Source organism: Leuciscus leuciscus (genome assembly GCF_965113295.1).
Source record: "Leuciscus leuciscus genome assembly, chromosome: 20".
Taxonomy (NCBI): Eukaryota; Metazoa; Chordata; class Actinopteri; order Cypriniformes; family Leuciscidae; genus Leuciscus; species Leuciscus leuciscus.
In genome coordinates this window covers 26,459,000-26,484,720 of record NC_138744.1, presented here as the reverse complement: position 1 = coordinate 26,484,720, position 25,721 = coordinate 26,459,000, and the positions used below count along the sequence as shown (strand labels likewise).

Below are 25,721 nucleotides of genomic sequence, written 5' to 3'. Positions count from 1 at the left end.
ATAGACTACAAGACAGTAGCTCAGTTCTATTTATTAATATTATACATATGTCTGTCACGGTGATCCGAAGAAGACGAAGATGATTAGAAAATAAAACAGGATTTATTAAAAAACTCAGAATAGGTAGGCAAATAACAATCAACCAATGCGAGACTGTGCTACGCACAAACAATACCGCACAACTGAGGAGTGCACTACTTAAATATACAATGGTGATGAGCTAAATGATGAACAGCTGTGATGATTGAGTTAGCGTCCATAGAAACAGATGAGTGGGGGGAAACTAGAACAAAGGAACACATCCAAACAGAATAGAACTGTAACAATGTCATATTTTTCGAAGCTACTAAGGAAAAAGTTGGATAGCAGTGTAGCTTTTTAGTAATTGGCTTCTTTTTTTTATTTTTTATAAATAATGGTGCAACACAAAACAATATTTTACATTGCTGGTTTTTATGTCAAATAGAATTCCACACACACACAAAAAAACTCTCCTATGCATCATTCTTTCACTTTAAGATCTGTGTGTGCAGTTTGTTCTATACATGATACTCTTGAAAGTTTTATAGCACATTACTGTGTACAAAAGAAAATGGTAGAAAATGAATAATGCAAGGATGCATTAAATGGATCAGAAGTGACTTTAAACTGTTTATATTATTACTAAACAAATTCTGTTTGAAATAAATGCAAAATATTTCAAAAATATTAATTATAATCCAACAATTTTAAACTGTGATAATTAGAAATGGCACCTAATCAACATATTAGAATGATTTCTGAAGGATCATGTGGCACTAAAGACTGGAATAATGGCTGGTGAAAAATTGTTGTTTGAAATATACTAAAATAGAAAACAGCTATTTGAATTATAATAATAGTTCCCTTTCAAGGGAACTCCCGTTACGTCGAAACTGACGCTATGGGAACGCTTTGCGTGATGACGTCTTGAAGCACATGTAAAATCAGTCCAATGGTGTGGCGGAACGTCAGAGGCGGGTGACGTCACGTACCAGGAAGCTATAAAAGCCGGCCCGAAACAGAAAACGAAAGCTTTCTGAGTCTTCAGTTGCGCTCTGTGTTGAATCTGTCCTTGTTATTTGGTGTTGTCTGTCTATATTATATATATATATATATTCAGTATGGCGAGCAAGCAGCAGTTTAGAGTGTGTGTCCATCCCTGCCCGCGTTATTTAACGGGAGGTGATACTCACACTCTTTGTGTTGTTTGTTTGGGTGAGGAGCATGCCCAGTCAGCACTCGAGGGTGGTGATTGTGTGCATTGCGAGGCGCTTCCATTGCGTACGCTCCGATCCCGCTTGGCTCGGTTCAATCCCGATCACGTTCCCCAGGGCTTGGGTCCCGCCGCTGCCGAGGCACGGCGTCGATCTCAGACCTGGGGTTCACAAATGGATTTATCAGTGGATGTTGAGACGGGCTCTGCCTTATCTCAACATCCTTCTGATAGATCCAGTGCCTCTCATCAGGGTGTGGAAGCACGCGCTGCGGTTTCTTCCCCCCCGATGGAGGCACCAATACTGCAATTGTCCAGCTCTGAGGAGTTGGACGTTGTTAGTATTGAAGCTGAGTCTGAGGATTCGCCACCTCAGTCTCACGCTTTTGAGGAATTGCTCGATGTTGTCACGAGAGCAGTTCACAGATTATCTATTGAGTGGCCAGAGGATAGGCAGGACGTTCGTTCGAAAAGTAAGCTCGACGAACGCTTCCTGCCATCTCGTACACAGCCTCAGCGAAGAAGCCTTCCGTTTTTCCCCGATCTCCACACCGAGGTGTCGAAATCGTGGGGAAAACCGGTTTCATACAGAGTGTATGCACCACAAACATCCCACTATTCTTCCATTCACAAATATAAAGAATATGGTTATGGGGAGATGCCGAAGGTGGAGGAGACGCTTGCGAGCTATCTCTCTCCAGCAACGGCATCTTCCCTGAAAGTTCCTTCACTTCCCTCTAAGCCAGTAAAATTCACATCATCTCTGGTTCATAAATCGTATGCAGCCGCTGGTCAAGCTGCAGCGTGTCTGCATACGATGTCTATTATGCAAGCCTATCAGGCAGAATTATTGGGGGATTTAGAGGAGGGCGGGGGAATTGGTCCTGACACAGTGGCTGAACTACGCAGAGCCACAGATCTGTCTCTCAGGGCCACCAAGGAGACCGCTAAATCAATCGGGCGGTCTATGGCAGCCCTGGTGGCCACTGAGAGGCATCTGTGGCTCAATTTGAGCGATATAAAAGAGAAAGAAAAGCACGTTCTCTTAGATGCTCCGGTTTCCACTGTTGGTTTATTTGGTGATGCAGTAAACAGTGCGGTAGCTAAATCTCAGGAAGCTGCTAAACAGGCAGCTGCATTACAAAAACTTCTCCCCCGCCGTTCTTTCATTGAGGCTGCTGAGCGGGAGCAGCCTCACTCCTCTAAAAAGAGCGCTGAACATCGTGCCACTCAAAAACAGAGTGTGTCCTCTCGTGCTCCCCCACAAAAATCTCGGGGACACGGAGGGCGCTCTCAAACCCAGCAGTCTTCGAGGGGTAAAACGGATCTGCGGACCGTTATTACCGCCAAGAAGGCTGCTGGGAAAAAGTCCTGATGTCTGAGGGCTCAGGACAAATGAGGGTAATCCCCCCGAAGCAGAGCGGTTAACACCTCTTTTCACGGTGCCCGTCTCTCTTCGGTGCCCTCAGGGGACCGTTCTGCCAACCCTGCCACCTCTGGTGTTACAGGGCGCAGCGGTCTCCGGCGAGCACATATCTCAAGGTCCACCCGGAAACGTAGTGGCCTCGGGATGCCCGCCCCCTCTGAGGAGGGTGCTGGAGCAGTCTGTTTGGTCGTTCCTTGCCGGTGCGCCGTTACAGGGCGACGAACCGACTACTCAACAGCAACAAAATCCAGAAATCTCGAGAGACTGGTACCTCTAGTAGAATCTTTGACAGCGTGGAAGCTACTGTCAAATGTTTCTCGTTGGGTCCTGCGAGATTTTAGCTCAGTCGCATTAGATGGCGGTTCAACATCGAGATGTTGTTCTCGCCCATATGAAAGAGTTGGGGTTACGGCTGAACGCCAAGAAGAGTGTGCTTTCTCCATTTTAGAGGACCACTTTTTTAGGCGTGGTTTGGGATTCAGTGTCGATGCAGGCGCGCCTGTCATCGCCACGCTTCGATTCCATCCTGGCAGCTGTGAGAAGTGTAAAGCTAGGCCAGCTACTCACTGTCAAACAGTTCCAGAGACTGTTGGGTCTCATGGCAGCAGCTTCCAACGGGATACCTTTTGGACTGCTGCACATGAGGCCCCTGCAGTGGTGGCTCAGGACCAGAGGGTTTTTCCCCGAGGGGCAACCCATTTCGCACAATCAAGGTCACGCGGTGATGCCTACGTGCCTTGGTTATGTGGAAGAAACCTTGGTTCCTTTCCCAGGGCCCAGTGCTGGGAGCTCCTTGTCGTCGCAAACTGCTAACGACGGATGCTTCCCTCACGGGTTGGGGAGCGATCCTGAGGGTCGCTCATCTCAAGGTCTGTGGGAAGACCATCATCGTTCCTGGCATTCTATAGCCTAGAGATGTTAGCTGTCTTCCGGGCTCTGAGGAGCTTTATCACAGGTCTCAGGGGACACCATGTGTAGTACATACGGACAACACGTCGGTAGTCGCCTATATCAAGGGGGTTTGCGCTGGCATGCCATATCCTCTTGTGGTCCCAGGGGAAGTTGCTGTCACTCAAGGCAGCCTACATCCCCGGGGTCCAGAATATAGGAGCAGACACTCTGTCGAGACAGGGGCCGAGGCCCGGGGAATGGTGGCTCCACCCCCGAGGTGGTGGAGCTGATATGGAAATTATAAGTGGATCTGTTTGCGTCTCGAGAGACGTCTCACTGTCCACTTTGGTTCTCCTTCACGCATCCAGCTCCTCTGGGACTGGATGCTATGGTACAGACGTGGCCGAGGCTACGTCTGTACGCCTTTCCCCCAGTTGCTCTGCTCCCGGGAGTTCTGGAAAGAGTTCGCAGGGACCGGGTTTGCCTGCTTTTTATAGCCCCGCGCTGGCCGGGCAGAGTATGGTTTCCCGATCTTGTGTCCCTCCTCGACGGGCATCCTCTGGAGCTACCCGTCAGGAGGGACCTTCTGTCCCAAGCAGGGGGCTCAATATTTCTCCCCCGCCCAGAACTGTGGAACCTGTGGGCTTGGCCTCTGAGGGGGCCCAGCTCATAGAGTCAGGTCTCTCAACTGAGGTTGTTGAGACCATTCTACAGTCCAAGCTCCCTCCACGAGGAAACTTTATGCCCTGAACTGAAGAGTATTCACCTCTTTGTGTAGTGACCGTCGGTTGGATCCAGTCAACTGCCCAATTGGTACAGTTCTGGAGTTCCTGCAGGACCGGTTCACTGCAGGTCTGACCCCGTCCACTTTAAAGGTTTATGTGGCGGCCGTAGGTGCTTACCACAGTCCTTTGGGTGGAATGTCTGTGGGGAAAGACCCTTTGGTATCTCGTTTCCCTCGTGGCACTTGGAGGTCCTCCTCCCTTTCGAAATCGGACCAGGAGGCGAATAATTTGCTTTGCCCTGTTCGGGCGTTAGACGCGTATGTCCACAGAGCTGCCCTGTGGCGTAAAAGTGACTTTTGCTCCCCTAACAAGGGAGGTCCAGTGTCTAAGCAAAGGATGAGCAAGTGGGTGGTTGAGACTATCTCACTGGCTTATGAGGCGGCTGGACAGCCTTCTCCTTTGGCTGTCCGGTCGCTCTCTACTAGGAGTATGGCGGCCTCTAAGGCCCTTATCAGGAGTATCGTTACAGGACGTCTGTGATGCGGCAGGCTGGTCCTCACCGCACACCTTCGTCAGGTTCTACTCTCTGGATTTAGACTCTACTCCAGGGTCTCATGTTTTGTCTTCTTAGTGCTGCTCACATGATTACACACAGGACAGACATTTGTAGCTATGGAGGCGTTGGTATAGACGTTCCCATAGCGTCAGTTTCGACGCAACGGGAGTTCCCTTGAAAGGGAACGCCTCGGTTACGACTGTAACCTCGGTTCCCTGAAGAGGGAACGAGCGTTGCGTCGCCTTGCCATATCTCCTTCATGCCTGTCAGCGCGACTTCAGACTTTACGAAGCTTTCGTTTTCTGTTTCGGGCCGGCTTTTATAGCTTCCTGGTACGTGACGTCACCCGCCTCTGACGTTCCGCCACACCATTGGACTGATTTTACATGTGCTTCAAGACGTCATCACGCAAAGCGTTCCCATAGCGTCAGTTTCGACGCAACGCTCGTTCCCTCTTCAGGGAACCGAGGTTACAGTCGTAACCGAGGCGTTCACTATATTTCTGTTTTACTACATTTTTGATCAAATAAATGCAGCCTTGGTGAAATATTTCTTTCAAAAACATAAAAAAAATCTTACCCAACCCCAAACTTTTGAATGCTGGTGTGAAATACATTCATATACACACACACACCATTGTATTGTATTTACATGTTTCTTAAAGTGTTTGGGCAAATGTTAGACCAAGAAACCCATGAGGGAATGAATGCATCACTGTGCTTTGCAATCCCCAGGCTCAGGTGTTAAAGTTTTTTTTCAGCCTGGTTGCGGTTTCATCACATTCCCTGCTTCATTATTGACTGTTGTGTTATTGATCCAAATCTCATCTGAGCTTCTTAATATATGAGTTGCTGGATGTGTTTGTGAGTAATCAGCATGTATATGGTTGTTTCGGTGTCTTGTGACCTTTTAGCGCTCTGTGGAGAGTTATGTAGATAAACGAATGGGAACCACTTACGGCCCTCCGGCAGGGAAGAAAATGTCCATCTTTATTGACGACATCAACATGCCTGTGATCAATGAGTGGGGTGACCAGGTAAGATATTGCATATAATGATAACTTAAGAGCCACTACTTATATGTTTGTACATTTAATTTATGAGGTGAAGTTTCAGACCTAAGAAACAGTTTCAGGGCAAATACCTGCATCCTTTTCACTAAGCACCCACAATTCACTTTTTTTAATTAAGTAATGTGTCTTTCGGTGCAAACATCCTCCTTTATGTGGGAATTAAGGTTGTTCCCAAAATACATCATTATTTGCCTTGTAAAATGTATGTCGTGCCAAACCCCCCCTCACAAAGTAGGTGGTGGTAAACATTATTTTGTTTAAAGGATACAGTTGTAACGTTCAGCCTTCTCGGTTGAATTACATTAACTAAAAATGGGGTCAGATTAAACTGTGTGAGTTTGTTAAGTGTTTTAAAAGATGAGATCACAACAGAAATAAAGTGAATAAATGACGTGTATTTACAATCTCTTCCGGGAACTTAAAACAACACAATACAACAAAGAAGCCTTAGGCTGTTAAAAGCATAGTCCATTGGTTCCATACCATAAAACAGTCCTTAAGAGCCCTTGCGTGCTGTAAGTCCCAATGTGTAAGAGTCCACCGGTGTATATACAATCCAACTGTAGTGATAATCCAATGAAAAGTGATGTGGTTGGCTGGAATGGTAAGTCCTTAAAATAAACTCCTCAATCCAGCATTGGTCCTCTTGACAGAGACCCCGTTTGTTTGCCATGCTGCTTCCTTTATGCTGGCTATTTCCTGTTTCCTGTCATGTGATTGCTCACATGACAGGCAGACCCATAATCATTTAAAGACATACACACATAAAACAGATAGGAGGAATAAAATGGACTAAAATGACTAAGACAACATGTAAACCTATTAAAACTCTAATATACATAAAATCATTATAATACATAGAGTGGTTAAAACATGTGTCATGTGTGACAGTGTCACATAGTCCCCCCCCTCAGCCTACGGCTCCCCGGGGAAGGTACTAGTCCCTTGAAGGTACTGTCAGCCATTGTCCATGTAGTGGGTATCCTCTTGAATGTGTGTCCTAAAATGTCTTTGTAATAAATTAGATAAAACTAGGCACTCCCATGCAGGCACTAGTTTGCTGGAAGGAACAGGAGAAAGAAGACAGAATGGAGAATGGAGAAGGTCGATACCAGCCTGGGTAATCCTGGGTAGGTTGCAAGATTCCTCCCTGGTGCTTTTTGTACCCAGACTTGCTGGAACGCCATTCCCTCCGTAAATTCCTCCTTCTTGGCTTGATGGTTGGTGATGATACAGGGTGAATAGATGGTTCTTTGCTCTGGTTGTTGACGCTACAGGTTTTGCAGTCTCCCACATACCGCCAAACATCCTTACGGACTGTTGGCCACCAGGCGACCTCCAGGACACCAAGAAGAGTTTTCAGCCGACCGTGATGTCTCTCTGTTGTCCTTTCATGGATGCTCTTTAGCGTACGCTGGATCAAGGCCGTTGGAATGACGAGCTGAAGCCGGTGCTGGCTGTCCTCACTCTGGATCCTTCGGTACAGCATGCCATGGTGGTTGATAATTGTGATCCTGTCGGTCTGCTGTGTGGAAGGGGAGATGGGATGTGAGATGTCGTCCTGCTGTGCGCTGTTGAATTCCCCACTGGAGAAGGGAAGGATAGAGAAAATGTAAGCAACATCTGGCCCTGATGAAGTCTTGGCGCAGATAGTTCCATCCTTTGCTCTGCTGTCAGTCTGTGAAGTTGTTGAGAGGGTAGGACTGTTTGTAGAATCAGAAGAGGAGTTGATGGTGGAAGGCATGGGGCAGGTCGTCTCTGTAGGAGGAGAGACAGTGGCTTCAGGAATTCGCTTTTCTTTCATCTATTTTGCCAACTGTTTATCTCTCCTCCGAAAGCACTCAACGACCTCTTTCTCCAAAGCCGCCACAGCATCTTTCGCAAATTCCTCTATCTTGAGGAATTTTATATCAACAGTCTCTCTAAGACAGACTTCACGGTTAAAATGACTTTCGACAGAGTCTTTAAAATCCTTCTCCAGTTTTAAAACAATGTTCTTAAGAGAAAGTACTTCTGCACAAAGCTGTTCACAATCAAAATGATGTAAAACCCGCTCATCCTTAAAATCAGCAGCTGTTTTAAAACAAGCAGCATTATCTTGATTAGTCGTCATCTTAAAACACTCCTCAACACAGCGTTAAAAATCTTTAAACGTCCCCGTACGGGCCACCATATGTAAGCCTTCTCGGTTGAATTACATTAACTAAAAATGGGGTCAGATTAAACTGTGTGAGTTTGTTAAGTGTTTTAAAAGATGAGATCACAACAGAAATAAAGTGAATAAATGACGTGTATTTACAATCTCTGCCGGGAACTTAAAACAACACAATACAACAAAGAAGCCTTAGGCTGTTAAAAGCATAGTCCATTGGTTCCATACCATAAAACAGTCCTTAAGAGCCCTTGCGTGCTGTAAGTCCCAATGTGTAAGAGTCCACCGGTGTATATACAATCCAACTGTAGTGATAATCCAATGAAAAGTGATGTGGTTGGCTGGAATGGTAAGTCCTTAAAATAAACTCCTCAATCCAGCATTGGTCCTCTTGACAGAGACCCCGTTTGTTTGCCATGCTGCTTCCTTTATGCTGGCTATTTCCTGTTTCCTGTCATGTGATTGCTCACATGACAGGCAGACCCATAATCATTTAAAGACATACACACATAAAACAGATAAGAGGAATAAAATGGACTAAAATGACTAAGACAACATGTAAACCTATTAAAACTCTAATATACATAAAATCATTATAATACATAGAGTGGTTAAAACATGTGTCATGTGTGACAGTGTCACATAGTTGTGTGCATTTTCTCTTAGACATGTCAGCAGTCATTCATCAAATTATGATCTAATAAACTGTGATCATAAATCAATATGCTTTAGTTGCACAATTAATTTGGTGCACTGGCTGCTTAAACATCTACTCTCTACTACAGTGGACTCTCTGTTTGCAAAGTCTGAAAAAATAAATATATTCACAGAATCCATTTCTTCTCTTCAAAGGTCACCAATGAAATAGTTCGCCAGCTGATGGAGCAAAATGGCTTCTTTAACCTGGAGAAACCAGGAGAGTTCACAAACATTGTGGATGTCCAGTTCTTGGCAGCTATGATCCATCCTGGAGGGGGACGAAATGACGTCCCCCAGAGGCTGAAGAGGCAGTTTTCTATTTTCAACTGTACTCTTCCTTCCAATGCCTCCATAGACAAGATCTTTGGTTAGTATTGTTGTCTACCATTTGCAAAACAGTTCAAATCCATTGCTTTACTACCATAGATTCAAAACCTAAAATATCTAGAGGTCAATTTGAGGCAATTACTGATATTCTTTATTTATCAGTATTCAGCACACTGCAAAATTTCTGGCCAAACTGATTCAGCAGTGTTTTGCTGCCATATTCGTAATTAAGTGAATATTTTCTCCTTCCTTTAGTTCTTGCATTACTCTAATTATGGGGCTGTAGGACATGAATGAACATTTGTTTTAAGACAGTCTTTTATATCTTTCGCTTTAAGGTGCAGTCACATCATTTCAATAGAAATTCACAAGAGCAGGATTTTTGCATGAGGGGTTAAATATTTCCCCACACAGATTTCGCAATGGTTTCAAATTGGCCACACGAATTCACCGCGTTGACCAACAGAAAGCTGCCTGGTTTGAAAGTGACTTATGTGTGAGCTGTGCTTCATGCATTGCTACACTAATGACAATAGACAATGGACCTTTTTTGCCAGTGGCTAATATCGATTTCACATTTCTCAATATTCCTTTTGTAAATATTGTAATAATCCAATGAGAAGGAGTCAAACAACAAATGGCATGGAAATATTTTAAAAGAATCAGTCAAATTATGCATTTAGACATGCATTATGAAATATTATAAAAGGCAGAAACACAAAGGAAGTATCTGGACCGTGCTTCTTGGCTCAGAGAAATTATTTATCACATCTCATTTAAATTGGTCAAGGTTGTCAACAGCGTTGCTTAAGCAGAACTGATTCTGTATATGCATATTGATTCTGACAATGGGTGTTTCCCTGCTCGGCTGAAGGTCTGGATCTTTTCGTTGACAGATTTTTTCTATTGATATGATATATCATGCTCACATGCAGGTAAGCCTACACACCTCAATATGTGTGTAATATTGACATTTGTGACAACTGTGATTCTTATTCAACTCAGTATTCTATCATTCAGGAAGGTCACATTTGCTCATTCTGTCCTTCACCTTTGTGAGGTTTCTGTCTGCTATAGATCAACCTTTTTCATTCACTTTCATTTTCAATATATATTTTTTCCTGCTGCAGGGGTGATAGGCACAGGCCATTACTGTTCCCGTCGGGGATTTTCAGAGGAAGTACGCAACACAGTGGTCAGGCTGGTTCCACTGACCCGAAGATTATGGCAAATGACAAAGGTTAAAATGCTGCCCACTCCTGCCAACTTTCACTACATTTTTAACCTGCGTGACCTCTCCCGTATCTGGCAGGGAATGCTCAGCGTGAATGCAGAGGTCATAAACTTGCCTGATGTGAGTAGAACTACATTTCTGTTCTTATTTAGACACTGAGAAAAAGTAAATGAAATTTCAGAAATCCATGATTATACTTATTACCATATTAACCATGTTTACATACATCTAGGGATGAAAATTGTAAAGAATTTAATGACTTTGATTGCCATCCATTCATTCATCCATCCATCCATCCATCCATCCATCCATCCATCCATCCATCCATAATGATTCTTATCCATCCACCCATCCATTACATCCATCCATCCAACCCGTCCTTCGGATGAGACATTAAACTGAGGTCCTGACTCTATGTCGTCACAAAAAATCCAAGGATGTTCTTCAAAAAAGAGTAGGGGTGTAACCTTGGCATCCTGGCCAAGTTTGCCCATTGGCCTCTATCCATCATCATGGCCTCTTAATCATCCCCATATATACTGATTGGCTTCATCCCCAATAAGCTGGTGTGTGGTGGGCGTTCTGGCGATCTATGTGTGTTTGCAACAAATTATTCTTTATTTGTATATTGAACTATTCTAATAGAATATAATTCAGCCTATCATCCAGACCGTGCTTACTTGTTTGGTTGGTCTTGGCTTCATTTAATTTTAAGGAATTAAATGATAAATACTTATCTAACTCTGATAAGTTAGATGCCTTTATTAATATACTATATTAAGCCTTTCATCCAGACCGTGTTTACTTGTCTGGTTGGTCTTTGGCTGCATTTAATTTTGAGGAATTAAATGACAAATACACATCTGGCTTTAAGAAGTTAGATGCCTGTGTTAATATGATATATTCAGCCTTTCATCCAGACCGTGTTTACTTGTCTGGTTGATATTTGGCTTCATTTGATTCTGAGGAATTAAATGGTGAATAGCTAGATAAAAAGCTAGATGTCTATATGAAAAGGAACTTTTCTGCCACCTCTGGTGCTTCAGGGTGCAGCTGATTCCAGTGAGTGTGGTCCAGTCTCTACCCAACAATGTGGCGGAACTTGGGAGGCTCACTGCCTCCGAGGAGGGTATTGGAGAAGGATGTTCGGATATCCCCTGCTTTTTTTTTTTTTTTTTTTACCTTTATTTTTACAGGCAAGTCATTAAGAACAAGTTCTTATTTACAATGGCGGCCTGACAAGTGGAATAACCACTTAGGGAAAGGGAAGGAGGAAAAATAAATACATTAGAAATACATACAGGATACAATTTCATAAAAATACAATTTAAAACAACACAGGAGACAACAGACGCTTACAACCAGCTAAGTGTCCAGGTACATAGAAGTGATAGTGGGTGAGTCATCAAAATCTATTTACTGGAAAATAAATAAAGAAAAATAAAATTATTATGTTGAGAAGCAAATGCATATATCCGTGAACAAGGATGATATAATAGTTTTGAAGGATGAAATTGAAATTAATGTATCCAGTTTAAGAATATTTTGCAGAGTGTTCCAATCGCGAGCGGCAGCAGATTGAAAAGGTGCAAGACCAAAGGCAGAGTTGGTTTTGGGAATGCTTAATTGAAGATGGAGTGAAGACCGGGTATTGTATGTGACAGGCTTTAGTTGCAGTAGGTGACCTAAATAAGGAGGTGAGCGGCCAAGAAGGGTCTTGTAAATAAAGGTGAACCAATGAATTTTTCGGCGATTATGAAGAGAGGGCCAGTTGACAGATGAATATAGCGTGCAGTGGTGTGTATTGAAAGGAGCATTTGTGGCAAACCTGATAGCGGAATGGTAAAGAATGTCAAGTTTTGATAGAGTGGACTTGAAAGCAACCCTATATATAGTGTCTCCATAGTCTAACATGGGTAGAATGGTCATTTGAATAAAAGTAAGTTTGGCAGAAGTGGTGAAGGAAGAGCGGTTTCTGTAAAGGAAAGGCCTTGACCTTAGATTGTAGCTTTGATATGTGGATGGAAAAAGAAAGTGAAGTTTCCAGCCAGATGCCCAAGTATTTATATGCAGTGACTTGTTCTAGAATAGCTCCATTGCAGGTGGTGATGTTAAGGGCAGGAGGAGGAGTAGTACCCATACGGTAAAACCACATGATTTTTGTTTTGAAGGTATTGAGAGTGAGTTTGAGTTGTGTAAAGGACTGCTGTAGTTGGAAAAAGCTATCTTGCAGGGTAGCTTGAACAGCATCTGGGGAGGAACCTGTGGCATAAAGAATTGTATCATCAGCATATAAGTGAATGAGGGAATTACCAACTGCCTGGGGAATGTTATTAATGTAAATTGAGAAAAGTGTAGGACCAAGGATGGAACCTTGGGGGACACCCCTGGTGACCGAGAGGTAATGGGAGAGAAAGTTTTCAAATCTTACACATTGAACCCGGTGAGAGAGATAGTTTGTGAACCAAGCCAGTGAGTGATCAGTGACACCAATGCTGCTAAGTCTGTGGATGAGTGTGTTGTGGTCCACAGAGTCAAAAGCCTTTGCAAGGTCAATGAATATAGCAGCGCAGTGTTGTTTGGTATCTAACGCGGATGTAATGTCATTGAGCACTTTAGTGGTAGCTGTAACACAACCATACCCTGATCGGAAGCCAGACTGTGCCCCAGACATGATACCGTTCACATTAAGATGATTAATTAGTTGTTTATTGACAAGTTTTTCCAGAATTTTAGACACACAAGGCAAGATGGAAATTGGCCTGTAATTGTTTAGGTCAGCCTGATCACCGCCCTTATACAGAGGAAGCACAACCGCTTCTTTCCAAGCAGATGGAATCTTGGCTGTATGGAGGGAGAGATTAATGAGGGCTGTTAGAGGAGCCGCAATGACAGGGGCAGCAATTTTAATGAAGAAAGCGGCAAGATCATCTGACCCAGCTGCTTTATTGGGGTCCAGAGCGGTCAATTCCTTCAGGACTTCCCCCACTAAAACAGGCCGGATGGAGAAACTGTGATGAGGTGCTGCAAGGCTGCAGGTATTAGAGGCTGCAGGGGCTATAGCAATAGGGTATAACGCCTCGGAAACAAAGCCAGAATTTATGAAGTGGTGATTGAATGCTTCAGCCATGGAGTTTTTATTAGTAACAATTATGTCATCCACTTGTAGGGACAATGGTGTGGTCCGGGGTTTGTTTTCAAGTTTTTTTACCGTATTCCAAAATGCTTTTGAATTTGCACCACAGAGTGTAAACTGTTCTTTAAAGAAGCCTGCTTTAGCCTCCCTCACCGCTTGTGTGGCCTTGTTCCTGATTTGACGAAATAAAAGATTGTCTTTGGCAGAATGTGACTTGCGTGCTTTGCGCCAGGCTATATTTTTTTGCTGAAGCAGAACAGCTAGATCACGATTAATCCATGGGCTGTTGCGGTTTTTTATGCGTATCTTTTTGTTTGGGGCATGTTTGTTGATCACAGCAGTAAGAAGATCTTTAAACAACAACCATGCATCATTCACGGTGGGAATCAGGCTGACTCTATACCAGCTTACATGGGGCTTGCAAAACATTTCAGGGCACCAGGCATATTACTCAACCAACACTAGAAGTCAGCCATGAGAGGCTGATATCTCTAGACTATTTGACAGCGGGGCAATTTCTCCGGCCTCTTAGGGCAGGTGTTGGTACAGGTGAAGCTGCATATCAAGATACCTACACCAATAACAATCACGCAATCATGTCCTTTGCACTAGAGTTTAACATCCTTGTAGCCAAAGGAACAAAATAATTGTATAGCGGTTGTATCTAAACCTTGGGTATGAAAACGTCTACCAGATGTAAATGCTTTGAATTCTGGAAAAAGCACATGAGAAGGGTCCAGAGTAATTTTCCTTGCCTGTTTAAAAATAATTTTGTTAAAAATAGACGGAAGATGGGGGTAAACCCCTAGACCAACCACCTTCATTGCCGTATACACCAAACGGTTCAACTGAGATCTAAGAGTAACTGTCAAATTACTGAACCAGGCTGCTATACCATACAGTAAGATGGAATCAATACATAGGCATGATGAAACAGACCCTTTGAGCAACTCCAAAAGGCTGAGCCTCTTTGAAAAGTATTTTTTTTGTTACACCCTTCGACACAGATTATCCACATTCACCTCCCATTAAAGTTTATTATCAATAAGCAAACCAATGTATTTGTATGACGCAACCTGTCTAATGGGCTCGTTGTTAATCATGATAGGTGAGAGGTTGGAGAACTAGGGATAAAAAATTATTTCCTCTGTTTTTCTAACTACAAGACTGTGTTCTTTACTCCATGTTACAAAGTTAGCAATCTCTATAGTATAATGTTGAATGTCCTTATCCTTATACAGAAAACCAATGCATGGAACCATTTGATGCTATATGGATTAACAGCCATACTATTTAGTTTGGAGAGCATAAGGTGTAGCTGCATGGTATTAAAAGAATAACTCAAGAAAGAACCCTTTTAATTTGATAGGCAAACTGATAAGGATCAAAAGGGTCTTCCTTAAGCTTCCACAAATATGATCCTCTCCAAACACTTCATCACTATGCAGGCTAAGGCAACTGGGCGATAGTCGTTATACTCTTGAGGACTAGGTCTTTTTGAAGTTTGTTTATTTATTTATTTCAACAGGGACAATGTGCAAAAAACATTAATTAAAGATGCTTTGCACCAGATTTGGCTTAAGCTAGTTTCCATCTGCAGTCCCTAGTGGTATAATAATTGATTTTTTTCCAAATATCTGGAATATTATGTCAATCAATGGACCTCTGAAAAATGTCCACCCATGCAGGGGCTAATTCCTCTGTAAAGGTTTTCAAAGTGGGGCTAAATCCTCTGTAAAGGTTTTCAAAATAAAAGCAGAAAGACAATCCAGCCCAGTTGCCTTTTTTAATGCCACGACCTTTAAAAACCTTAACAACATCAGTCAAACTCATTTGTGGTTTAGATACAGAATCATCAATCCTAATAGTAATTTACCAGTGTCTCCTCATTTACAGCATGCATACTTATCATTTAACGTGTCATATTAGTTATAAATCTTTCCTTAGCCTTACCTTTTTCTGAGCCTCCATGGTTATATAAGGCTTGTTATTTGAACAATGTTTTACCTGTTTAACTAGAATCACAGAATCTAGTCAAGTCAAGTCAAGTATTTATTTTATTTACCATTTATTTATATAGCGCTTTTACAATACAGATTGTTTCAAAACAGCTTTACAGAGATAACAGGAAAATAATGCAAAAAAGTTTGTTTCCAGAAGAAAATAGCATCACAGTCAAGCTTAAGTAAGTTCAGTGATGTTTAATTTTTGTTTAAAAAAAGTTATTTAGTTAATTATATATATATATATATATATATATATATATATATATATATATATATATATATATATATATATATATATATAGCCGCTCTGGAGTAAACCGTGATGTCATCGTCCAGCTCAGTTCAGTTCTTGTATAATGAATATTAAATTAAATGTTAAATTTAATGTCCCCAACTAAGCAAGCAATGACAACAAATGTGGAAAAAGGTGACAGTGACAAGGAACCAAAACTCCATCAGGTGGCAGAATGGAGGGGGAAAAAAAACTTGGGAGAACCCAGGCTCAGTCGGGGGGCCAGTTCTTCTCTGGCCAATGAACGAACAGTGTATGATTATGATTCAGGGAGCATTTTAGGTCAGAAGTCAGATTGGTTTGGAACAATCAGAATATTATCCAATTCCATCTGGTTTAACCCTCTGGGGACCAAGCTGTTTTTGGGGCCCTTGAGATGTTCTGACATGCTCTGACATTTGTGCTTTTTTCAGTTATTTATAAACATGTTAATGGCAAAGGTGTAAATTCACTCTATATAGCACAAACAGGCCTACCATAATATGCGAGCAACATGTATGTAGATGTTTGTATTTTTAAGAGAATAATGTTTATGCGTGGTTATTTAAAAAAATAAAAATGAAAGTTGCTGAAATAAGACCACAAAACTCATACAAAATATGTGCCCACAAGACTTTTGACTAATGGATGTTTTCTCTTGGAGTTCTAGCTTCAAAATTATGTGAAAATAGTCTTGCTTTATCGTTCACAAAAAAAAAATACATTGATTTAAATGGTGTAAAACAGGTTTTGCTTGGAAAGCCAATATGCGAGGGGGAGGAGTAGTTTACACCTTAGATTACCCAGTCCCACCCACTCTGCATAATGACTCTGCATAATTAGCCATTCATTCAGGTGTGACACTGACTGAGCCACAATGCAAGGACAAAATAGCCTATATATTTAGAAGAAGACTTATATTGACCATTTAAGATTTTGCTTACATCTATCTTGTAAATATGTTTTGCTATTTTATTAAAAAGGTTACAATTACAACAATAATTACAATTTCAGCAATATTTCTGCAAAAAAAGTACTCTTTCTTTGTAAAAAAAAAAAAAAAAGATTATAGGCCTACATTTTATCATATGTATTCATTAGTTTGAATATAGCCAACATTGGAACATCTTAGTCTATGACTTTATTTTTGACAAAATAGTATTTTATATATATGAGCAGAAAAGCTTATTTGATGTGACAGTATATTCTACAGTAAAAACTGTACCCAAATCTAGTCAACAAAATGTTGTCTTTCATACTTCGCCTGACTGTAACGCAGTAACTGTAACTGTAAAAGCAGTTTATTCTTTCACACACAGACGCGCGATTCATATTTAGGCTAAACAGTCTTTACAAATATGTACCCTTCATTCATCTCACAGAAACGCTATTCATATTATAGAAACGCGATTCATCTTTTTGTTTACATAAGCCTACAACGTTATTCCATAACGTTATTCCACATTAACACTTGAGAAAGGATAACTTAGCCTACCTCACTCCTCAGCGGGATCTGCTCCTCATATCAGCACGGAAAATTTTCTCCATAAGGTAGGCTATATTATGCCTCTTTGTTTACAGCTGATGTGGGGGCGTTTCACAGACTGAAATGGTTCTCAGAATTTGCGTTTGAATAGCACGCGCTCTCCGGGGCGTGGTCAAATTACTTTTGAATGGCTCCTAATGAGCTCGACTGGAGTCGCTCTCTTTTTATACAGATTACAGAAGCTGATAATATTTGTTTTTTATATAAATTACTTCATTTAAAAGCTGCGATCTCAAGCTTTATGCCCGTGGGTCTGTTTGCCTGTTTGACTGAATTTTCGCGGAGTTATAGATCATTTTCGAACGCGTTTCAAATGGGAGTTTACTGACAGAGAGAAGGCAGAAATAGCATCATGTTAGTTTTTCTTTATTTGTCAAAAAGCAAAACACTTTATTTGTATTGTGAGTATACAGAAAAAAAATAGAAACTGAACAGGATCGATTGATGTATTACACGAAAATGAAAGATCAAAATTAACAGAGCATTTTGTGTTTATTTTTCATTGCTAAAAAAAAAAACGAGCAAAACGCGCGGGCGCGTTTTTGGTCCCCAGAGGGTTAAGACCAGAGTCATCACACCGGAATGGAGGCGGGTTTGTTGAGGATCAGTGCTGATGGCTGTCTGGTCGATGAGGTCTTCGATGAGAGTCTAGTTGACACAATCTCTGCTGGCATTTCAGGGATGCATTGTGGTCGTGTCTAGGTGCAGGTCCTCCATCTGGTCTGGATACGGCCCGGATCCGGCTGGCTACATCATGCGTTGTTGTCGTGTCTACGTGCAGGTCCTCCATCTGGTCTGGATACGGCCTGGATCCAGCTGATTACAGTAAACCTCGGAATAAGCAGAAAGACTAACATTAGCGTAGATGCCATTCTTCTTATGATGTTACGAGTACATCTGTGTAGAATCTACACAGAATTTGACATACGCAGACCTGATTTCATTATGCCTGTCAATATCTGGATCATACAGCACCTCCCAGTCAGTACAGAGAAAAAAGCCCTTCAATATCTCCATTAGCTCTTTTTCTGCTGTTGCACGCACTCAGACATCTTCGTCGCAGCTCTTACAGTGTTTCCATCCGGTGGCACATAAACAATGCAGATGACAACATTGCCAAACTCACGTGGCAAATAAAATGGTCGCAGGCTAATGCACAGCAGTTCCACGTCTCTGTCACTGACAGTCTCCCTCACAGTAATTCAGCCATACTACCGATCATTAATATAGACACAGACCCAGACAATATGATCCAGAAATGGCTCACTCTAATTATATAGTGCCCGTTTCTCCTTGGTGCCCTCAGGGGACCGTTCTTTCAACCCTGCCTCCCTTGGTGATTCAGGGCGCAACGGTTTCCAGCGAGCTCAGGTCTCAGTGTACGCCCAATTTGGTTGTTCCCTGCCAGTCATCCACTTCAGGGCACCAAGTTGACTACTTGCAATACACCTTTATTAGACCATCTGGCAGCGTTGGAATGTGTCTCAATGGGTCCTGCAGACTGTAGGGCCGATTCTCGTCCGCCTTGATTCAATGGGGTACTTCACTCAGTGGTCAATCCCAAGCAGGTCGGATAATGGAACAAGAAGACAGTGTTGTGGCTCAAGCCACAACCAAGCGCAGGAAATCGAATTGTGAACCGCGCTACCTTCTGCGCTTCAGGGTGCATCGGTTTCCAACGAACGCATATCTCAGTGTCCCCCCAAATTTGTTGCGGCCCTACAGAATTCGTTCCCTCCAAGGAGGGCTGTAGAAAAATCTGTTTGGTTGTTCCCTGCTGGCCATCCACTTCAGGGAACCGAGCTCAGTATTCAGAGTATACCTGAGGTCAGCCTCAAGAGGCTGGTCCCCCTAGTAGACCACATTGAGGCCTAGAGTTGCCTTTCGTAAAGGGAACTCCCGCTGCATCGATACTCGATACTTTGGGGAATGCCTTCGGCATGAAGCGTCTGAAGTCAACTATGCAACTATTCCAATCTTGATTGGTGCAACGTCATTACGTCACCCATGACGTTGCATGTGACGGTGATCCGGAAGCAATAAAACGGTCACAGGAACCAGGAAATGTTAGCTTCTGGTCTTCAGCAAGCGCTCTATGTCATCTTGTCTGTTCTATTTGGTGTTGTTTGTCCCGTGGAAAGAGTATATATAAAATATGGCGAGTGAAAAGAAACAGTTCAGGCAGTGTGCGTCCCCTTGCCCACGTTATTTAACCTGTTAAGCTGCAACGCCACTTTTGAAAAATCCCCAGAAATGACATACCCAAACTGAAACAGATACAGTTCATGAACCCTTTGCACTAAAAGCACAAGTATGATCTCATTTGAAAGCTGACACCTGGTAGTTTATTGTAAATGTAGAATTAATTATTGTCATAATGAAAAAAACATTTTTTAAATAGCTTCAAAGTTTTGTAAAGTTATTAGAAATTTGTTTTTATTAAACATATTCATGAAAATAAAATTGAAGTGGGCCCTGGAGCAATCTAGAAATGCACTGCAGCTAAAGCCATATGTGTGACCATGTTATATTTAAAATCTGAAAATGATAAGTCTAAAACTCTGTATTTAGTTAAATGTTTTTCAAGATCATGTCAAATTACTTTATTTTGGGCCTAGCTAGCATGTTAGCTTAGCACACCATCAATACACGACCATTTATGAGATTAAAACCATGTTTGTGCTACAAACGTACTTTATAACGCAAGTGGAGTGTTTTAAATAATCTTCTGTGATCTAATTTGGCTTCAGATTAAAAAAAAAATCTGACAGAAAATATATTTATAGAATTATGTACAATGATAAAGTCTATATCGATTAGCAATACATTATAAATATAATATATTATAAAAATACCTGGCATTGCTTGAAGAACACAGGCAAATCACATATCATTGCAATTATGTTTATTGTTTTCAAAACGTCTGTATCTGCATATTACAGCGATCTCTGTGTTAGCTTTGTGTGTAGCTGCTGCTATCAGTGACGTCCTTGAAGGTCACATGATTATGGCTCTTCTTCATGTTCCATATATGGAGTATTTTGTGCATATAGCGCCCTCAGGCTATTGGTATGAATTGAAAACACAGCACATCTCAGTAAGAAGCGCTCATAATGATTACATCGACGCATTTGGGTATAAATTCAATAAATATTATTCCTGTCTATAGAAATATGATGTGAATCTATGAGAATATATCAATATTTCTCCAAGTCTGCACATTTTTGAGCTAAAAGTCCTGAGGAACGTTGTTTTGTATAGCACTGTCATGACAACAGCACGGAGTTTTTTTTTCTGAATGGACCAGCTGACGGTCATAATTCATATTAAAGGGATCGATGCATTTTTTCATTTCATAACTCCTGACACAAATTAAGACATAACTGTCACTATAAGTTTCTCAGAATACAATAGTGGTCAAATACTGAAACTTGAGTCTTATATCTTTTTAATGATGTATAGTTTGTCAAAGTATAACATTTAATCTGATAGTAACTTTGAACTAAATAAATAAAAAAACGCTTCAGTGCGCCGACGCACTGGTGAGGGTTAACAGGTTAAGCGAGGGTGACACACACTCGCTTTGTGTGGTTTGTCTGGGAGTGGAGCATGCACAGGCAGTGCTCGAGGGTGCTGTCCGTGCTAACTGTGAAACCATGCCCCTAAGAACGCTCCGCTCCCGGCGAGCTATGTTTAATGAGGCCGGCCAGCCTTGCGATCCCCGTGGATCACGTCCCGCGTCTGTCGAGGCAGCGCGGCGTCTGCATTCTTGGGGATCGCAGAGGGATCTAGCGGATAATGTTGAGACGGCTTCGGCCCTTTCTCAACATTCTGAAGCTAGTTCCCGTAGTTCCGCTCAGGGTGCGGAAGCCCGCGCTGCGGCTTCTTCCGCCCTGGCAGTGGAACCGATGCTCAAATTATCTGGTTCCGAGGAGCTAGATATTTTGGGCATCGAGGCAGGGGAATGTGAAAATTCGCCACCCCATTCCCCTGCCTTTGAGGAGCTGCTAGAGGTTGTGACCAGGGCGGTGGAAAAATTAAAGATTGATTGGCCACCTGAGATGCAGGAAGTGACTAAAAAAAGCAAACTCGATGAGCGCTTCCTGCAGTCTCGGTCACAACCTCTACGCCGGAGTCTGCCATTCTTTCCCAATCTCCACACCGAAGTGTCGAGATCGTGGAACAAGCCCTTCTCCTCGAGAATATCTGGCCCCAATGTTCATTTATATTCTAATATTATGGGTGCCAAGGAGGAGGGTTATGCCCAGAGTTGAAGGGTCGTTTGCGTCGCACCTCTCCCCTGACGTTGCGTCATCCCTGCGGGCTCCAGCGCTTCCCACCAAGCCCTGCCGTACAACATCGGCCTTGGTTGGGAAGGCATATATGGCGGCAGGTCGGGCTGGTAGTTGTCTGCATACAATGGGGCTGTTGCAGGCATACTAGGCCGACCTCCTCAAAGAGGTGGATGACAGCGGGGAGGTCGCCTTCGACGACATCCGAGAGATGCGTCGAGTGGTCGACTTGTCTCTCCGTGTTACCAAGGAGACGGCCCGTGCCATCGGCCGCTCCATGGCAGCACTGGTAGCCACGGAGAGACACCTGTGGCTGAATCTGTCGGGCATCGGGGACAAGGACAGGGCTTGTCTCCTCGATGCCCCGGTTTCGCTTTCTGGCCTTTTCGGCGACGGTGTCAACAATGTCGTCGATAGGTTTCAGGAGGCGAAACGACAGTCAGCCGCGTTTAAAGAACTTATCCCCCGCCGTCATTCCAGGTCTCGTGGGTCTGCTGCCAGGGGGCAGTCCCACGAGGCCGCCGCCAGCTCCTCACACCTGCTGAGGCAGAAGGAGAGTGTTGCCTCTCGTGCTCCCCCCCAAGGGGCCTGGAGTCAGTGGCAGCACCCTCAGTCGAAGCCTTCCAAACTGAAAACAGATCTGAGGACTGTTATTCAGGCGAGGAAGGCTTCGGCTAAAAATGAAAGTAAAGATGTAAATAAAACACCTGAGGTCAGTCCTGAGAGACTGATTCCCTTAGTAGATTATTTAGACACCTGGAAAGGTCTTCAAAATATATCTCAGTGGGTCCTGAATACAGTCGAGAAAGGGTATAGAATCACGTTCCAGTATAGACCACCTAAATTTAGTGGTGTTATTTATACGCTGGTATCTCCTGATCAGGCTCAGGTGATGGAGGATGAAGTTCAGACTCTCTTAGCTAAGGAGGCCATAGAATATGTGCCCTTACAGCAGAGGGAGTCCGGGTTCTACAGCCGGTACTTCATAGTTCCAAAAAAGGATAGTGGGCTGCGTCCCATTATAGATCTTATGGTATTGAATAAATCTTTGAGGAGATTTAAGTTCAAGATGTTGACTATACCTATGATCGTTCAACAAATCAGATCCGAGGACTGGTTTGTGACGATAGATCTTAAGGATGCATATTTTCATATTTCCATCATCCCACAACACAGGAAGTTCCTTAGATTCGCTTTTGGGGGAAAAGCTTATCAATATAGGGTTCTTCCTTTCGGCCTAGCCTTATCCCCTCGCACCTTCACTAAATGTATGGATGCATCCCTTGCTCCTTTGAGACTTCAGGGGATTCGTATCTTAAATTACATAGATGACGGGCTCATTTTAGCTCAGTCAAAAGAACTGGCAATTCAACATCGAGATGTTGTTTTGCATCATCTGAGGTGCTTGGGGTTGAGACTCAATGTGAAGAAAAGTTCCTTAACTCCTCTTCAGAGGACTACGTTCCTGGGAGTAGAGTGGGACTCAGTTACGATGCGGGCACAATTGTCTCATGCTCGTATTAATACTATCTTACACACAATGAAGAGTATTAGGTTAGGCCAGGCTATCACTGTCAAACACTTTCAAAGAGTTTTGGGTCTTATGGCTGCAGCTTCCATGGTAATACCCTTTGGTCTGCTCCATATGAGGGCCTTGCAGTGGTAGCTCAGGAACAAGGGATTTTCTCCTCTGGGAAACCCTTTCCGCACGATCAGAGTTACGCGCAGATGCCTTCGTTCTCTTGTCATGTGGAAGAAACCATGGTTCCTGTCTCAAGGCCCGGTTTTGGGAGCACCATGTCAGAGGAAGACCTTGACTACGGATGCGTCCCTCACGGGCTTTGGTGCGGTTATGGAGGGCCGTTACACCCGAGGTACTTGGAAGGACCATCATCTCTCATGGCATATTAATCGCTTGGAGATGTTGGCTGTGTTTTTTGCCCTGAGGCACTTCCTTGTGGACCTCAGAGGCCATCATGTTCTTGTTAGGACAGACAATATGTCGGTGGTCTCTTATATCAACCGCCAAGGAGGTTTGAGATCTCGCCCTCTTTGTAGACTGGCGCATCAGATCCTTCTTTGGTCCCAGGATAAATTTCTCTCTGTCAGATCTATTTATATTCCTGGGGTTGAAAATTTGGGAGCAGACATCCTGTCGAGGCAGGGGCTGAGGCCCGGGGAATGGCGGCTCCACCCCGAGGTGGTTGAGCTTATATGGAGAGAGTTTGGCCGGGCGGAGGTTGACCTGTTCGCTTCTCATGAGAACTCTCATTGCCCGCTCTGGTACTCTCTCTCACATCCAGCTCCTTTGGGCCTGGATGCCATGGTACAGATGTGGCCGAGGTCACGTCTGTACGCTTTCCCCCCGATCGCTCTGCTCCCTGGGATTCTAGAAAGGGTCAGGAGGTACGGTGTGAGATTACTCCTTGTAGCTCCGTACTGGCCGGCCTGAATTTGGTTCTCGGACCTTATAAGTCTCCTGGAGAGTCCTCCATGGAATATTCCTATTAGGAGAGATCTTCTGTCTCAGGCAGGTGGTACATTATTTCATCCACGACCAGAGTTATGGAGACTTTGGGTCTGGCCCCTGAGGGGGTCCCACCCATAACAAGGTTGCCCTCTCCACCGAGGTGGTCAGGTCATCCATTCTAAAACCCAACTCTACTAGGAACTAAACAATTAAGTTAGGGAGGGTATGGAACCCAGTGTTATTACTGCCCACTGGCTTCAGTACTGGTGTTCCATCCTACTCTCTAACGGGATCTCCCGTTCATGCTTAGGGCCTCTGTGGCGGCCTAAGTGCCCTCCGCAGGCCTCTAAGGGTGTGCACGTAGGGACATTCCCACTGAAACTCCATGTTCCTGTAGATTGGAGGATGAATCCTTTCATCCAGCCTGTTGGCATCAGGCTGATGGGCTATCCCTGGCACCCATCATGTCCTGTGGATGACATATATGAATATATATATGAGTATATATGAATATATAGAAGAATCTATTGAGTCTGCTTCCTGCTCGTCTTACTCCCTGGAAGAGTGGTGGTGCTGCCCCCTCTTACTTGCTAGTGTGGGAGCCACTCTACATTATTTTTGCCCCGGTACTGAGGTGCCTGTAGGCAATATCATGATTCTTCAGGTATTCCATCCTCCATCGCATGTGTCGGATGATCAAGGTCATAGCCTTGGAGGTTCCTATATAGGCCTCAGGCTGAGAGGAGCCAGTCCATCTAGTTATGTCAAGGGTTAGGAGCTATTTCTCTTTATTAAAAGACAGCTGGTTATCTAAAACCATTCATATTTGAAGTACAAGGTGCACTTTTGCCTTCACCTCTTATCTAATACTCTCTACTGTCTGGGGCTCCCATCCAGGAGGTCAGTCGAGCCTTCGGCTCCTGACCTCCTCTTCCTACACCAAATCTTATGACAAGCTAGTTTGGATCTACTCATTCTATCGTCCGTGAGTGTACCAGATGCTTTATACCAGGGTGTTTTTCTCTCAGTGTGGCGGCGTGGGTATTCGTTCCCCAAAGTATCGAGTATCGATGCAGCGGGAGTTTCCTTTACGAAAGGGAACGTCTCGGGTTACTAATATAACCCTCGTTCCCTGAGTAGGGAACGAGACGCTGCATCCCTCGGCCACACTTTTCGCGCCCCTGAGAGTGACTTGCTTTGACCAATTAGAAGCTAACATTGCCTGGTTCCTGTGACCGTTTTATAGCTTCCGGATCACCGTCACATGCGACGTCACGGGTGACGTAATGACGTTGCACCAATCAAGATTGGAATAGTTGCATAGTTGACTTCAGACACTTCATGCCGAAGGCATTCCCCAAAGTATCGAGTATCGATGCAGCGTCTCGTTCCCTACTCAGGGAACGAGGGTTACATTAGTAACCCGAGACGTTTTCTTCCAAATGTGTCTCAGTGGGTGGTGGACTCCGAGCAGGCTCGGGTGAGGGAACAGGAAGTTCAGTCTCTTTTGGCGAAGGAGGCCATAGAATGTATTCCTCCTCCAGAGAGAAATGCCGTGTTCTACAGCCAGTACATGAGGAGACTCAGGTTCAAGATGCTGATGATTCTGCTTATCGTGACTCAAATCAAGTCAGAGGACTAGTTTGTCAAAATTGATCTAAGGCACGCTTATTTCCATATTTCC

General features: G+C 43.5%; 1 protein-coding gene across 4 annotated transcripts in view; it reads left to right on the top strand.

Moving 5' to 3' along the window:
* The window catches only part of dnah5 (dynein, axonemal, heavy chain 5), a 249,542-nt gene that overhangs the window by 125,780 nt on the left and 98,041 nt on the right, over positions 1 to 25,721 (top strand). For all 4 annotated transcript variants that reach the window (XM_082150214.1, XM_082150212.1, XM_082150215.1 and 1 more), the window contains exons 48-50: positions 5,746 to 5,868; positions 8,909 to 9,122; positions 10,213 to 10,436. In XM_082150214.1, the coding sequence (XP_082006340.1) occupies positions 5,746 to 5,868; positions 8,909 to 9,122; positions 10,213 to 10,436 (561 nt within the window). The remainder of the gene's footprint in view (positions 1 to 5,745; positions 5,869 to 8,908; positions 9,123 to 10,212; positions 10,437 to 25,721) is intronic.